Source organism: Dichotomopilus funicola (assembly GCF_033296635.1).
Source record: "Dichotomopilus funicola strain CBS 141.50 unplaced genomic scaffold C8A04scaffold_2, whole genome shotgun sequence".
In the NCBI taxonomy this organism is placed as follows: domain Eukaryota; kingdom Fungi; phylum Ascomycota; class Sordariomycetes; order Sordariales; family Chaetomiaceae; genus Dichotomopilus; species Dichotomopilus funicola.
Window position 1 is genome coordinate 124,336 of NW_026944023.1, and position 16,337 is coordinate 140,672.

The following is a 16,337-nucleotide window of genomic DNA, read 5'->3' on the forward strand; positions in this document are numbered from 1 at the left end:
ACCGCACAGTGTGGGATGAATGCACTCAGCTTTTGGCGCACCCGAAGCACCCATCACACGCCGCAACTCGCAGACTTCCAAGTTGGTTATGCCATCGTTTCCCTCTTCCCTTCATTTCTCATTCGCATCCTCATATCACGTTTCTTCTTCTTGGCTAAGCCATTTCCGTTGTTTGCTCAGGTTGGCGGTTGCCAGATTCAATTAGTTAATCGAGACTCAGAAAGGACTAGCCGGAAGGACGAGACTAACTCAGCCACTGACGTCACAGGAAGACTGCGGGAGCTGGTGGGGGAGTTTTGGGATCGAGAGCCTCTATCGCCCTTTGAGGATAGACCTCGCTTCATTCTCATGCGTGCCATGTCAGATTCCCATAACGGATTGTGATATGCACAATCGGCGATAACGGGTAGCGACCCTGGTGGGTTGCCTGCAGGCCGCTCGGGGGTTGAGGTTTCTTTTTCTTTTCCATGGAAGATGAAACTGCTGGTCGTGGTCAGCTGGTGCGGGCTGCCCCGGCCCTCAACATGTTTCTGAGTTGGGGCCACATGGGTGTTGGTGTTCGTTTGACGGATCGGCGCAGATCTTGTCTTGGTCAACTTTTCCGCACCGGAGAGGAAAAACGTTTGGGAGGCTAAAAGATGTTGACAGAAGAAAGAAGACAGAGAAGTAGACTACAATGAACAAACACCCTCAATCTGTTCTTGGATTTCTCTTGGATATTGCTCTTTGAGTTACCGTGTTATTGTTGTTGTTGAATGGCCTCAGTGGGTTCCAACCAACACTCTTCAGAGAATTCGGTCAACCCTGCCGGAGAACAAGTCCATGGCAGATGAACCGAAAACAAAACATTTGAAACGATGCCCAATACCCACCAACCGTGGGATGAGCCGAAGTTGGGCCAGCAAAAATCTCCATATTCATCTAGTTAGTTTTGTTTCGATGAATTTCCCGACTAATAATGTTAAGTCGTTGGTCCCATACATCCCTTCGGCACCAACCTTAATGCCCTAATGAGCTGTTCTTCGTATTCACCCTACTGCAGTGGATATACACGACTTTTGAGCCCTTACACGTCCACCTTTCCCCCACGCTCAAAACCACGCTTAGGCCTAGCGACCCTGAATGTTGGCATTCGCACTGTCCATCTCACTGTCGGCTTGTCTGTGCTTTCTTTTCTTCACGATCAGACACGGATGACCCCACCCCAACCACGGAGATGGGACAACCCCCAACAGCCCAGAACCCTGAACAGAGCGGGTCAGATTTCTGGCGATCACCACCTCACTCTGGCTTTTCGAGCTGAGGAGATGAGGGATTGGCCGTTGGTATGTTTGACGTTTTGATGAAGGGGCACGCCCGGCTATCAACACAAGCCTGAGACGGACGGAAGAGAATGAAAGCTGGGGAGAGTTTGTCTTGATTGTGAGATCACTGAGATCAGGTATCATCTCTCCTTTCCGTTCTTGCCGTTGGTCCCCCCCGGGCAAGAGGGAGGAACCCTGTCACCGCCATGTGCTGTGAGGCAGCCCACTAGGGGGAAGGGTTCTCATCGGCTCCATCCCCCAGAGCCTGCCATGCCCGTGAAGCCGACGAAGCCCACGATAACCCGGTCCATGCCATGGCCAAAAAGTCCCCAAGACCACCATGGACGCACCGGATTGGCCTCGTAAAGTTTGTGGGACATCAAACTCCGCCTGGGCCGGCGGTGAAACATCTCCCGCCAAGTCGGACTGCCGGCACCCGACGACGGCGACCCTCCATCAAAATCGCAAAACATTGGCGAATCAAGTCTTGTTATTTGCATCTTCGAGTTTCCCATAAGCGGAAAACCGACACAGGAAAATGGAGGGGCGGCCGGTCTGCCGGCCCCGCTTTACAAACCCTCGCTCTCCCCATCCGGCGTTGGTGTTGGCATGGGAAAGATGGAGAGACCATTTCCGATCGGCCTCCGCAAAAAGCAGATCGCACGAGCGGAAAGGGGACACAGATGACGCCCCGCGGCGGGTCTCGTGATATCCCACCACCCTAGTGTAGCCGACCGATGCTCATGTGGTGGATTGTTTGTTTCCAGGCGTTGCGGCGCTTGACGCCCTTCCCAGCCCAAGCCTTTGCTTTTGCCACCGTACCTCCAAGACGAGTAAAGTTGTCATCGGGCAGCGCATTCTGCGCTTTGGGCGGGTTCTTTCGGTTCGCCCATGGCCACGAGCATGTGCGCCCAACCTCTGAGACGACATGGGGCTGGCTGACGGAATTTCGCGAGGATGTCAGAGCCAAATCGCCGGTTGCGATGCGGGGAAAAGGACTCCTGATTGGGGTTATGATCCGGGTGATATTGGGATGGGGGTCTCTGTGGTGGTTGCGTCCATTATTAATTGTCCAAGGACGACGATGGCATTTTGGCATGTGAATTTGCGCTGCGTCCATCTAACGTTACCTGGTAGGTCTTACCTACTATCACGGGTAATTGTTCTTGGGTCGGCTATAGATGGTTTGTCTGATATTCTGACAATTACTTGAGGTTGGCGTGTTGATTACGAAATGAATAAATAACCCAGCACATAACGTGACTTCCATGAAGAGGATGTTGCATGTTGGGTATCGCGTTAAGTGACGGTTTTAGAGGGGTTGGCCGTTGATATCGCCCATCGGCCCCACTGTACCGCGCCTAGACGCCTGCCGCAGGCCACTAAAAGAATTGCCGTGATTTTTTTGACGGCCCCCACCAAACGGAACGACTTCCATTCAACCTGGAAAGGTTCAACAAACAGCCCCCGTTCAACTTCGGTGATGTTGCGAACCGCTCGCTTTCTGTGTGGAATCCGAGGCATCCACATTATGGCCACCGCCAAACAGACGGCAACAGCAACCGCTGCGACTGGGACTTCGGTTCCTGTTACTGCGACACAACTATCGTCGTCAACAACGGCAGCAACAGTCACGACACCAACATCCACATCACCAGCAGTGGTCCCGACACCACCCACGCTCACATCTATAACCACCCCGCATGTCCCAATTCCGCATCGTGGTGTCAATTACCGCGGGAAACTGGTGCTCGCGCCCATGGTCCGGTCAGGCGAACTGCCCTCGCGACTGTTGGCGCTGCACTATGGGGCAGACTTGGTCTGGGGTACGTTCGTTCCTTTCCCCTCCCCCAACTTGTTCATCTGTTCAATAACTTACCTCAACCCCCTTCTCCAGGCCCCGAAACAGTCGACCACTCCCTAATCGGCGCCACCCGCCGCATCAACCCCCGCAACAACATGATCGAGTACACCCGCCAGCCCTCCCACGCCAACAGCCCAGCAGCAGGCTACTCCGAAACCGTCATCTACCGCCTGGACCCGACCCGCGAAAAGAACCGCCTCGTCTTCCAACTGGGCACCTCCGACCCCGACCGCGCAGTAGCCGCAGCCCGCTTCGTCGCCCCCGACGTCGCCGGCATCGACGTCAACGCAGGCTGCCCAAAACCCTTCAGCATATCAGGCGGCATGGGCGCCGCGCTGCTGCGCACCCCGGAAAAGCTGGCGGGTATCCTCGAGGCCCTGGTCCGCGAGATCCCCCCGGCCTTTGGTATCGGTATCAGCGTAAAGATCCGGCTGCTGGAAACGGCGCCTGAGACGGAGGCGCTGGTGCGCCGTCTGGTGCGCACGGGTATCACCGGTTTGACGATCCACTGCCGGACTACGCCGATGCGGCCGCGCGAGCGCGCCATCCGTGGCCAGCTGCGCATGGTGCGGGAGGTCTGCCATGAAGCGGGCGTGGCGTGTCTCATGAACGGGGACGTGGAAGGGCGTGATCAGGCGGATGGGTTGGTGGCTGAGTTCGGCGTCGATGGCGCGATGATCGCGACCGCGGCGGAGAAGAACCCAAGCTGTTTCCGCGGTGCTGCTGCAGGGGGGATGGCTCCGTGGCAGGACGCCGTCACGCGGTACCTGCGTTACGCCATGGAAGCGGAGAACAAGCTATCTAACACCAAGTACCTGCTGGGTCAGATGATTCCGGGGAAAGCGCCGCAGTATCGCATCGTGCAGGCGGCGCGGTCGTATGTTGCGTTTGCGCAGGCGATGGGGCAAGAGGGGGAGGAAGAGGCGATGCGGATGGCGCGGGAGACGGATCGAGTGTTGGGTTTGGGGGAGTTTGAAGTCAAGCCGGAGCCGAAGGGCAAGCAGAAGAATAAACAGAAGCAGCAGCAGCAGCAGCCGCAACAAAACGTAGAGAAAAAGCGAAAGCGAGAGGATGAGGAAGAAGCGAGCGGGGAACCGGCGAAGAGGGTCGCGGATGCTCTGGAGGCTGTGCCTGTTCCGGCTCCTCCTACGGCGGCGTCGGTTGCGGTATAAGCGGCTGATCGATGGGTGTTCTCTCTCCTATTTCCCTTCATTGTTTCCTTCAGCATACACCACGGGACTGGTTCGGTGTTAAGGGCGCATGGTACGGATAAAAATGGGGGGTTGGCTTTTGAGGAGTATAGATGATATATCCCGGTGTGCGGGCAACAGGAGGACGGTGATGATGTACTTGTACGGGTTGTATGGAATATATGGAGGGAGGCAGACGGTAGTCTGCTCGGTAGACCAGGCTACTTAAGAATAAACCATTGGGGGCGGAGTCCAGCTCCTATCATCGTCTTCTCAAACGTGACGCAGAGTGAACTGTACCCTGTTGTCCTTGGGGGGAGTCACGCAACTGGTATCTTCGAGCCTTCTTTACCTATTCACCGTCTACTCCCCAGGGGGTACTGAACAAGTCCAGCTATGTCAGGCCCTTTCAACTCATCGCCCGACCTGCCTTTCAATGGGACCCTTACCCTTTACACCCTCTTCCCCTGCGCCAGTAGCTCCGAGACCTTGGGCGGCAGCACCAACGCGCCTCGGTCATTTCTTCGGTGGAAATCCACCAACGTCATCGCCGTCTTCTCGGGTAGGTCTTCGTGGATAAAATGCCCAGCCTCGGGGAAGACTTGAAGCGCGTATTTACCTATTTGCGTTCGCATGTTAGCGGATTTATCCCTTTAAAAAGGGGCGCACCGTAAGAAAGACAGGAGAGAAACATACCCTGCATCTGCCCAATCGTCAACTCGGTATCCAACCGGTCCGTTCCCGCCAGTAACAACATCTTGCCGCCACGGCCGCTCAAGAACTTCTTGCTAAGACCAGTGAACCAGCCCTCCCAGAAAGGCTGCGTAGCAGCCAGATCAGTTCGCCATCGCCACGGCTTATCTGGCTTGCCCTGTCCCGTCCGACTCCAGGCCCTGGTGGCGTTCTGGCCCTTTCCTTCCTCGACGCCGGTTTTAGCCTCATCGTCATGCTCTTCCCTGATGATCCCGTTTTCCTCAACCCCAACAACCCCCCGTTGGTCTTCATCTTTCCCTCTCCCTGGCTCTGGCTCTTGACGCACTAGTAACGCCGGCACGCTTGCCCGCGCGCTGACGGCGTTGCGTAACGTGCGCGAGCGCACATGCCAGTCGACGGCGTCGCGCGGAGAGGCAAAACCGGCGGGGCGCGTGGCTAGGTAGGCGTGCATGCTCTGCAGGGCGTCGATGGCTGAGCCTTCGACGACGTCAAGGACGGCGTAACCGAGGAGGTCGATGTTGAGTGGGCTGGCTGAGGCGGGGGATTCGGGCGATGGGTGTGTTGGTGGTAATGATGTTGATGGTGGTGGTGGTGGTCTCGCTGGTGATGATACGGAGCGATCGGGATGGTTGGGTGGTTTTAGCGTCGGCAGCAGAACTGAGGCAAACTCGGTCACCACAGCGCCACCGAGCGAATGGCCTACCAGTATCACAGGTGGTAGTGAGGTCCAGTTCATGGCAGCTTGAGTGAGAGTTAATACGGCCAGCAGATCAGAGGCTAGAGTCGTCAGGCTCAGATCCTCTGCCGTGTTACCCCCGCTCTCAACCCCATTCACGCCGTCATCTTCGTTCTCAGCACTAGTAGCAGTACCAGAACCGGCAGCGGCACTCGGGTTTGTAGTCGTTAACCCATGCCCGCGCGCATCCAAAGACAGAATCCCCGCGGTAGGCAACCGCTTCCGGATCTCCGCGCCCAGAACCGCGAATGACAATCCCGACGAACCGGCGCCGTGATGTGTGACAAACAGCGGGCCACCGTTGCTACTACCACCAGACTTAGCACCACTACTACTGACGGACGCAGACCCCGGGGCCGGTGAGGTGAGATAGGCATGGTAGGTGATAGACCCGTCCGCAGCAGGGAGGAACAGCTCGCGCTCAAAGTAGGTTGTCCACGGGATAGGGTCCAGCGAGCGGCCGGGGAAGCTGGCGTACGATGTTAGCCTCTTTTATCCTCTGCTGTGATCTCAATCCCCTCAAGAAGAAAACAAGCATACTCACCCCTGCGGCCGTGCAAATAATGCCCGCCCCGGCGACGGAATGATCGTGCCCGTAGACGACATCGACGACGCCGAGGACGAGTCGTCGTCTTGCGGGGTGTTGGGCACAAGACCGGAACCGAAGCGGTCCTCGGCTTCCTCGTCGGGCTCGTTGAATCCGGCCAAGGACAACGGGGGCGGCGGCGGTGCCATGGCGTGTTGGACGGCGGTGGAAAACTTTGCTTTTGCCCACTTCTTCTGGAGCTCGCTCATGATCCGTGTGCCTTGGTGGAAAGGAGGTGTGGGTGGTTTATTGAGTTGTGACCATCGGACTTGCTTGCTGTTTTCAGGGTTTAGTTTATTTTTATTTCCGTCTAGGGCGACTGGCGGTCCGATGACCGGGCCAGATGATATGACCCCAATTTTTTCTGGAAATATCCTAAGGGGCGCGAGAGATTGCTTTGCTGGAACGAGTCTCGCGTTCGGCACCAACGGTTGTGATGGCGGGAGCGTGCGAGTGTCTGGAGCATGTGAGGTCATTGGGCGGTTTCAAGAATTATCCGCACTGTGCTGCCCCTCAGTTCCGAGGGAAAGTGCGCCCAATGCTCCGTGAAATGAGGTAACCTTGGCAATATGTACGGTGTCAATAACACCCTTATGACCACTGTGCGAATGCTGGAGCGCTGAGGAAAGGAAAATACGAAAAAGAAGTCAGGAACATCATCTTCAGTTAAGTTACGCTAGGTAAACTTAATAACTAGTAGGCATGCCTGCCGCAATGTTTAAGCCGGTATCATGAAGGCGAATCAAGTACCTGGGTAATATATTTAATTATATTCTGCCTCTCACAGCCAACCTGTAAGTGTTTCGAAAAATAAAAATAAATACAAAGGGATATCAAGTCTGTATGTACGCAGTATATGCAATGCCCACCCGGGTATATCACCCACTGAAATCTTACATCCTGAGGGCGCCTACGTGAGGTCTGCCCGGATTCGCCTCGCCACCATCACCTCAATCCTCCTCATACACCCTCCCCTTCCTTAACCGATAGTTATGCTCCATCAAAACCTCCTATATCCTCCGCCCCCAAAACCACCGTACCCTCCTCCACTACCTTGACTTTGTGCTCCCCCTCCAAAGTTCCCGTACGCTCCTCCTCCTCCTACTCCTACATTCGGCACCGTCGGATCCCGCATCAACACATCCATCCCACTCACCCCATTCATCCCTCCCACCGCACTAATCCCACTGCTAGCACTCCGCGTATGCTGATGGCCCTTATCTCCTCCCCTGGCCGGCGGCGCCGCTGCCGCAACAAGGTTCTCGCGGCTTGGATCCCGAGCGTGCTGCTTGTTGTACGCGGCATACCCGCCGTTGGAGGTGGGGGGAGGAGCACCGCCGCGGGAGAAGTTGATGTGCCCGGTGTTGGAGAAGTGGCTGTAGTTGCTGCTGCTCCTGAAGTGGTTCTTGTTGTCGTTGGTGCCGTGGCTGGAGGTTGTGATGGTGGGCACGAGGGGAACGGGTGGGACAGATTTGTCGGACTCGACTGATACGAGAGGGACGATGCTGCTTTTGGACGAGAAGTAGTCCGATCCGGACTTGGGGTTGTTGAGGAGGAGAAGGGAGTTTCGGGCATCGAGCGGGGTGAGGGTGTCGCGGCGTTGCATTTTTTCTAAAAGGGGACAGTTGTTAGTAGGTGGACATGGGTGTGTTGTGGTGTTGAGAGGTCTCAACTTGGGGAAAGCTCACCCATCTCCTTCCGCCGCGCGCGATGGGGATTCTTCTTGCAGCACGCATTGATCGCATTCCACGCAATCAAAATCGTCAACACTCCCGTCAGCGCCGACTGCACAGCAATCAGCACCACGCCCGTGACGGTCTGCGTGGTCTGGGCGATCCCAAACTCCTCAACAAAGATCAAGATGCACGCGACGGACAGCACCCGCACGACCTGGATGGTGATGTTGATAATGTTGCTCGACTTGCGCTCGTACGGCCTGCTCCAAAGTAACAGAATCAACATGACCCCTTCAATTGCTAGCTGCCCAACCGTCTGCACCATGCCGTGCCCATCGCCCGCCGCGATCACGCAGCCCTTGGCAAACATGTAGAAGAGCGTGGGGATGAAAATCCACCAGTAATCCCGGCGGTACGATTCGTAGAACAGGCTGTACTTGACCCAGGTTTCCTTGTCGTCATACAGCCCGCCCGTGTCGCCCTCGTGCGCCTTGAGCTTGCGTGCAATGGCCCAGATCTTCCAGCAAAAGAAGGCCAGGATCGCGGTAAACAGAAACAGCGTGACGCCGGCCAGGGTTTTGGCCGCCCACGAGTCGCCACGGGTGAACTGGAACACACAGTATAACACCCAGATGCCGTACAGCAGCAGAATAAGCGACGTGATGGCGCGTGCGATCGAACCCCAATAATGCTTCCGAAACCCGGCGAGCGACTGTGGGAAGCTGCCGAAGAGCGCCCAGAACTCGAGGATGACTTTGACCAGCAAGATGCCCACGACAATGACCGCGATCACGATAGCCACGATGAGGAGAATCGTCATGAACGTGTTGGCCGACGGGATGCTCAGCTGCTCGGCGTACCCCTTGATACCCGACACCGTGACGCGGACAGTGCGTTCAGCGCCGTTCTCCTCCTGCCCGGCAGATGTGTCGCCCGAGGTGCCGTTGACGCTTGTTTCGATCTCGCGCGCGGCCAGCCGGACGAACTGCTCGGCTGCTCTCCCCAGTAGTGAGCTGCTCCCCCCTTGGCTTGGAGGGGCCTGCGAAGAGCCGTCCGGGTAAACGAGGGTCGCCTTCTTGAGGAAGGCCATGCTATTCTCGGTCAGATTTCCACCCGTCGCGGCGCGGAAACCGTCAATAGACGTCTGCAGTTGCTCCCATTGGATCAGCCCAGTCGAAAAGCCAAAGTTCTTGGAGAAGCTGCGGTAGACGGGCGGGTAGTTGACCGACATCATCCCATTGACGGCCATGCCGTGAAACCAGCCAAACACTTCCGTGAAGCTGGGACTCAGCGTGCCCATGCCGCCTGCTGAGCTCCCTCCTCCCGCTGCCGCACCTCCACCCCCGGCGATGGCAGCTCCAGCAGCTGACACGCCTCCGAGAATAAGAGCAGCGCCTGCTACGCCGGCCGCGATGTAGGACACCGCGGGAACACTGGCCGTCTTGCCGTTGGTCACCTGGGACTGGATGCAGGCCACGTCTTTGCCGGTTTCGAGCGACTGCAGCTTCAAGGTCGCCATAGCCGCGATATCTGGCACCTGGAAGGCGATGGCCGGGACGAGGTCGGCATACTTCTCGGGGATCTTTTGCGTGCCTTTGGCCGAGAAAGTGCCAGCAGGGACTGCTTCAAGTTAGCTCACCATTACCTCCTAAGAAAGAACTGCCGAGTAGCAGCAAACAGAGAGCGAAAACGTACCAGGACAGAGCTGCTCGACAAACGTTTCCTGCGAGCATGGGTCGAACGAGTTCGAGTAGATGTCCTCGCCGTAGGCCGTGACACTGAGGATAGCCGAGACGTTTTGTACCGAGCCGCTGGACCCGGCCACGTCGAACGAGACCGTCTTCGCTTCATTGTCGTACTTGATCTTGACCCGCTGTACCGAGACGCTGGTGTTGTCCTCGCAGGTACTGAAGCCAATGGTTTCCAGAACGTCGGCGGCCAAGACGCTGCTGGAGAGCAGCGCCCCTGCCAGGACAGCCCGAACAATCCCCCTCATCGTCTGATGTCCTGGCCTTTTTTTCTTTCGTCTGATTCTCGAGATCCTCTGGCAAGGTTGGGGATACCCAATCCCTCTCTCAGAATCGACGCCCTTGCTCTCTCTCCTCTGTCCCTTCGAATCTCACACGTCAGGTCGTCTATGGCGTTTCGGTAACGATTGTCGAATTCTAACGGGGGAGGGGAAAAGCTTCCAACGGAGAATTAGAAAGTAACGACGGTCGAACGTCTCAGAACAATGTGGCCGGGGATCAACCTCGGAACGAAGGGAACAATAGAACAAGGGAATGCTAAAAGTAGCAAAATAAAACTAGTAATAACAGATCCCTCTCAAAAAGATGAATGAATAAAGCTTGTATTGCGAGCGATCTAGCACAAGCCTCCAAACCCGAGGGGGCAAGGTCACGAATTGGCACCAGCCAAAACGGAAATCGACCGGGAATCCGTAAGGAACAAAACCAACAAGCAAAAAGAATTAAAATAGGAGAAGAACAAGCCAAAGCATAAACAAGAAGAAAGAAACGGGACAGGGGGTTGTGGGGAACAACGACGAGAAGATAAAAGCAAAACACAAAATCCTGGCCAGGGACCCAGCGGGTGTCTGAAACGGCATGGCGATGCCAGCGCGTGGTGGACAAGCCAAGGGCAACCCCTTGCATTCTCTCCAAGACAACCCCAGAGCCAGAGAAAATCTATGAAAACTTCCTTGGCCGCCCCGTCTTACCCCGAATCCCCTCTCTTTCCAACCCGAACGCACCCTTCAACTGGTGCGGGCATCTCTCCTCGTATCCATCGGCTGCGTTGTTGTTCGGCAGACCTGCCCGATTCACTCTATCCACGACTGTCCCAAAGCGGATATCGATTCACGGGTGAACCAAAAGGTCACACAAGAAGCGCCGGACTCGGGACGCCATTGGGAACAAAATTACCACCCAAGACAGGGGAGCTTCTCCAGCAAGACCCATCTTGCACCAGTCAATCCGCGCGGTCTTGCTGGCCAAGGTTCCGCTGGAAACGTTCGCCCCTCGTTCTGGGCAGGTGCAAAAGATCAAAGAAGGGAGCAAACCAGCGAGAGGAGAAAGGGCAAGTCTGAAACAAGTCGTGGCAAAGGGAAAGCGCTGAGCAAAACACCCCTGCCTCAGCCTGTCAAGTCTGGGAGGTCTGGCCCACTTGCCCCGATCGTACCGCCAAGACCCCCTGCCTGGACTGGTTTGGGCGGCTGCGCGGGCATTGATTGGCTGTGGGGCTTTCTGGGACCGTTGTGAATTGTCCGGGGGCTTCATTCGCAGGCGCTCTCGAGGCGCTTTGTTTTTCTGCCCGCTGGCCGACTCACTGAACGGCGCTTGCCGTGTCGCCTCGCATCGGAAACCGAGAGACATTGGCACGAGGGCAACGAGGCGATGTTGTGGATTTTGGAAGCTCGGGGTCTGAGGGAAGTGGTTCGGTCCGAGGGATGGGCCGGAGAATGCCTCCCAGTAAGGAAGCCCATCAACTGCGAAGTGAGTTAATCTGTGGGACTGGAGATATGAAAGCATAACTACACCATTTGTCCATAAATTTACCCTTGCAACGAACCATGCGAAAGAAGTTTACGTCCACGATCAGTTCGAACGCCGATTTCTTCATCTTCCATTCACCCGTCCGCGATGTGTAGTACGAGAAACGGATGACAAGAAACACTCGCAGTCATGAACCCCAAAAACGGCGCCGCGCCGTCTTAAGATTTATCGCGACCAAGCCGGTTAGTTAACTTCAAACGACATGATCTCTAATGAACCTCTTGATTGGCGTCAACTTCCTTGCATCGACTTGTTGATATTTACACAGTACTTCCCCTTTCCCCGGTGCTCGCGACTAGCACGGTACCCCGTATTGATGGAGAATGAAGGCCCAGACTATGTGGACGTCGTCTTATTACCTTCCCCACCACAACTGAAACTCTTCATTCAATACCCACGCAGTTTAAGTCTTGGTAAACGGTTGAAAAATTACCACCGCAAGGAAACGAGAAATCCGAGATTAACTAACGATCTTAAGCCCTGCGGCTTCCATGCGACCATCGAACCCCTCGCGTTCACCCCCCTAGTCGTCTAAACCATGCGTTCATCTTATGCGCCGAACGGTGCTAGTGTAATAACGGCCGGACCAAATCTCTGGATCTGACCTGAGTGGCATAACTGATCGACCGGTTAACTAGCTAGGGGGAGGGTTGAGATAAAATTAAAAATAGATGGGGTGGTGGCTCAAGTGCGAGAACTTCTCATAAATATTATGCCTCCTGATGCTTATCTCCGTTGGCGATGTTGGTCTAGGGCCGGTCCTTACTTGAGATTCTCGTGGCATGAATTGACTGACGGCAATAAACAAGACCCAACCGCTTAACTGAAAAGGAAAATGGTATTCATGATAAATAAATCCAGTAACTAGCTGCGCTCCAAACACCCCTGTCTATCGAATCGATCGTGGGAACAAAAATGCGCTTACAAACAGCACCCACCCCCTTAAAAAGAGATCATCTTTCTTCATCAACCCGCAACCCAGTACGTGCACCGTGTATTTTCCGGGGAAGGAAGGAAATCAACCGGCTAACAGGCAGAGAAAAAGCGTAAATCAAGAAGAGATAAACCAAAGAAGAGGATCGAAAAATTGAAGAAATATATAAAAAGAAAACCACCCGGCAAGAAACCCTTTTGCCTTATGCCCTTTGCCCTTTTCACACATGAACTAATAGAAGGGCCCCTGTGGTGCATTCGGCGACCGTCCATAAGGCGACACCGACCCCTGAGGCGAATAATGCTGCTGTGGATGCCCGAGCTGCGGATGTCCTTGATGCTGGTGATGCCCCGGAATCTGATGCTGAGGGGCATTACCGCCCACACCATAGCCCATTTGGCCGCCAATAACAGCAGCATCAGGACCGGGATTTGGCAGCCCCAACCCGAGCGCGTCCATATCTAGCGACGGAAACGGCTCAAGGTCTGGCGCAGGAGATACCGAAGCTGACGGCCGCGCCGGAGGTAGTGGCGCCGCAGACATGTATGGCCCCGCGGGGGACGTCACGGGTAGCCCGCCAGCCGAGAAGGCTGAAACGGCCGGCGCGGAGGGGTTGTTGATGGACGAGAACTGCGGGTGGTGTGCGCCTAAGGGGGATATGTTCATTTGTAATTGGGGCGGAACAAAGTCGTGGGCGAGGTTGTCAAAGCCGCCCGGGTTGTAGAGGTTGGCATAAGGTTGAGGTGCCGTGGGAAGACCCATGGGATGAGGGTACATGCCCAGCGGGGGCGGCTGGGCTGAGTAGGCCATAGGCCCATGGGCGAGAGTCGGAGATGGGCCGAAGGCGGTCCCGGCGACGCCAGAGCGGGGTTGGTCCGGGCTGGTGACAAAGGCCGGGGGGAAGTGCCGTGGCGGAGGGTCGTGCACCGGGGAGATGATGGTGTCCTCGTCGAGCTCGGCCTTGGCGACGAGCCGGAGGACCGGCAGGCTGATGTGTTCCATGTGCTTGGCCAGATGGACCGTCAGCTTCTTCCAGCTCGGGAACGTCTTGCCGCAGAAGCGGCAGGGTTCGTCCTGGGGCTGCTTGGGGGTCTCCTGGTGGCACTGTTCGACCTTGGCCCAGGTCGCGTCGTGGCCACCGTTGAGCTTGATGGCGGCCTTGGTCTTGACCTTGGGTTCGACGAATTTGTGCTCGCGCACGAGATGCTGGAGGAAGTTGTCGCGGCGGTAGCACTGGTGCGTGCAATCCTCGACGTCGCACACCCACCACTCGAGCTGGCGGTGCCCTTCGTTCTCATGGCGTACCCAGTCGGCTTTCCGCTTGAACGGCTTGACCTCCTTGCAGGGCGTCCAGGTGCACGCAAAGGGCGCGACGTCCTCGTGCACGTGCTTAGTCCAGTCGGACGGCTTCTGGAACTTCTTGGTCGTGAAACACAGCTGGCACTCAAACTCGGAAGGGAGTGAAGCTGTCGGTGGCATGGGGATGTCCTGTGGGAAACTCTGCTGTGTGATGGCCCCTTCTAACGGTGTAATGTCTCCGTCTGAGCCGTCGTATCCCGCCGAATGGGGGTCGACGGCTCGCTGGCCGCCTTTTGCGTTCAGTGCGCTGGCATTGCCGCCCAATGCAATACACCGGGAGCCGCAGGCGCAGTTCTTGGCCGCGACGGCCTGCAGATGCTTCACTCTATGGTTCAGGAGTTGCTTGTAGCGCATGGACTGGAGATAAGCGAGCCGCTCCGTCAGGACGGGGTTTTGGGATAAGAGAGGGTTTAGTTTTAGTATATGCTGCTTGAATCCCTTAATATCGGGTGTAATGCCGTCAATGAGCTTGTCGGACTCGCCCTTCATGTCGTTGTCCTCGTACTGGTCGTCTTCTTCTTCCTCGTCCCCATCCCCTTCCATCGCGTTCGCGTTAGGGGTTAGATTTGGGGTTGCGTTTGAGGCTTTCGTGTTCGGTACCGGTGGCCCACCCGTCTTCCTCCACAACGTAGCGATGGTAGTAAGGGAAGACCCCGTTTCCGACTTGCTCCTCGACCGACCAAGCGTGTTCCTTACCATCAGCCCGAGGCCGGCTGGGCTCTTGGGGGACGTAATGGGTGTCGCGCTGACCGAGCCGGCGCGGGCATGGCTTGACGCAATGGAAGCAAACTTGCTTCCGACGTCGGCGAACGCCGTGTTGATGGTGGGCACGCTCTGCTTCTTGGCCCATCCTAGGCTAGGACTCGGAGGTGCGAGCCGGCCCTGGGCCTTCTCCGTCGAAGACTGGGTCATGAAGGAGCTGGCATCGTCCGAGTCGTGGGTTTTCCGTTTTCCGCCGTTCACACTCAGTTTCCTGACGACGCGACTGCGGACTTCCCCAAAAATGCTCGGCCGCCTCGGGTCCCCTTTGTTGTTGTTAAGGGCGAGCCTTTTGAACAGGTTTCCGGTGACCGCGACCTCAGCGTCTATCGCGCCCGGCCAGCTAGTTCGCCGTGTTCCCCACGTCGCCGTTCTCGACACGACGGAATCGGTGTCCCGGCACATCTGTTGGTATTTAGCCATGGCATCCGCAGAGGACCCCGGTTGGTGACGAGAAGACGGCTTGGAGATGGAAAAGGGCGTGGGCGCGTCCTGCCAAACATGTCCCTGCCGCATAATCTCGAGGTCATCGGCTGTTGGAGCGCCGCCCGTCTCGGTGTAGTATGTCCGTCCCGGCACAAACTTGTTTTCAGTCCGTTCGCCGCCGGAAATCTCTCGTGGAGATATGTTATCGTCGCCATCATCCGGGGCCGCGACAGGATGCTCATCGGGATGATCCGTGTCTCTGGAGAGCGGGAGCGATACGGACGCCGACCTATTCCGCCAAGCGGCAACTTCCTGGTTGCGCTCTTCTAGGTCACGCTGGGCAGCTTGGTTGTTGACGCTATCGACCTCCTGAGAGGAGCGGGCATCGGGAGCCCAACCGCCACCCTGACCGTCGGGACCACGTGCGGTAGAAAGGGATGTAGAACTGTTGTGATGATCCTGGGTCCCTTGGGCATCGAAGGCGCCGATGTAATCGCTATCCCAATGCGAGACAGTAACTTGCGGGCTCTTCATGGCCGCAGTGGGGGCGACGCCGCCGTCGTCACTGGACTCGGTTCCGTGGCTGGTTTGTGGCGTCAGCTCGAAGCCGGGCTGTTTGACGTCAAAGACCGCAGAGGAGGTGTGGGCCAGCGACAAATCCTGAGGCACGACAACCGCCCTGGGAAAGTCCGGGAATCCGCCACGTGGTGAAGGCGCCTCGTCTTTGAACTGCTCGTTCGATGACACCCCTGGCATTGGGGGGCTCTTGTCGGGACTCAAGGGCAAGTAGGATGCGGTGAACTGTACATGCTGCTGTGCGTTGGGGGGTACGGCATGCGCACCGAGGCTGTCGGTGGGTTGAGGTCCGTTACCGTCAAACGGGACGTTTTCGTCGTTGAGGAAGGACGGGGAGGCGGTATCGACAAAGTTGCTAAAGTCGATGGCACCGAAAAAGGGATCCTCAGACTCGCTGAACTCGCTAGACTGATAGTGGACGCTGAGGGTGGACACCGAGTCGGCGGGTGTGTGGGCGTTCAACCCTGGCGACGACAAGTTGCTACCGAGCTGCGGCGATAGAGGGTTCAAGAACTGAGAGGGATCTTGCGATGGGATACTGCGGGGTTGTTCAAGCTGGTCCCGGCGGGTCGTGTTGGGGCCGGGCGGGTAAGAGCTGTAAGTGGAAGACATAGTTGAGGCGGATGGGGCCCGGTTGGCTCTTGAAGAGAGTATATAAT

General features: G+C 56.6%; 4 protein-coding genes across 4 annotated transcripts; 1 reads left to right on the plus strand and 3 right to left on the minus strand.

Moving 5' to 3' along the window:
- Window positions 1-2,195: 2,195 nt before the first annotated feature.
- C8A04DRAFT_33784 (uncharacterized protein) lies at window positions 2,196-4,340 on the plus strand (the record flags this gene model as incomplete). The annotated part of the gene is made up of 3 exons (XM_062782598.1): window positions 2,196-2,205; window positions 2,864-3,130; window positions 3,202-4,340. The coding sequence occupies 3 exons, from the start codon at window positions 2,196-2,198 to the stop codon at window positions 4,338-4,340; spliced, it is 1,416 nt and encodes a 471-aa protein (XP_062640987.1).
- Window positions 4,341-4,810: 470 nt separating this feature from the next.
- C8A04DRAFT_33785 (Alpha/Beta hydrolase protein) lies at window positions 4,811-6,603 on the minus strand (the record flags this gene model as incomplete). Its single annotated transcript, XM_062782599.1, has 3 exons — window positions 4,811-4,977; window positions 5,055-6,277; window positions 6,353-6,603. The coding sequence occupies 3 exons, from the start codon at window positions 6,601-6,603 to the stop codon at window positions 4,811-4,813; spliced, it is 1,641 nt and encodes a 546-aa protein (XP_062640988.1).
- Window positions 6,604-7,394: 791 nt separating this feature from the next.
- C8A04DRAFT_24163 (uncharacterized protein) lies at window positions 7,395-10,066 on the minus strand (the record flags this gene model as incomplete). The annotated part of the gene is made up of 3 exons (XM_062779003.1): window positions 7,395-8,005; window positions 8,083-9,690; window positions 9,766-10,066. The coding sequence occupies 3 exons, from the start codon at window positions 10,064-10,066 to the stop codon at window positions 7,395-7,397; spliced, it is 2,520 nt and encodes an 839-aa protein (XP_062640989.1).
- Window positions 10,067-12,789: 2,723 nt separating this feature from the next.
- C8A04DRAFT_24164 (uncharacterized protein) lies at window positions 12,790-16,290 on the minus strand (the record flags this gene model as incomplete). The annotated part of the gene is made up of 1 exon (XM_062779004.1): window positions 12,790-16,290. One exon carries the CDS (start codon window positions 16,288-16,290, stop codon window positions 12,790-12,792), a length of 3,501 nt encoding a protein of 1,166 aa, XP_062640990.1.
- Window positions 16,291-16,337: the final 47 nt, after the last annotated feature.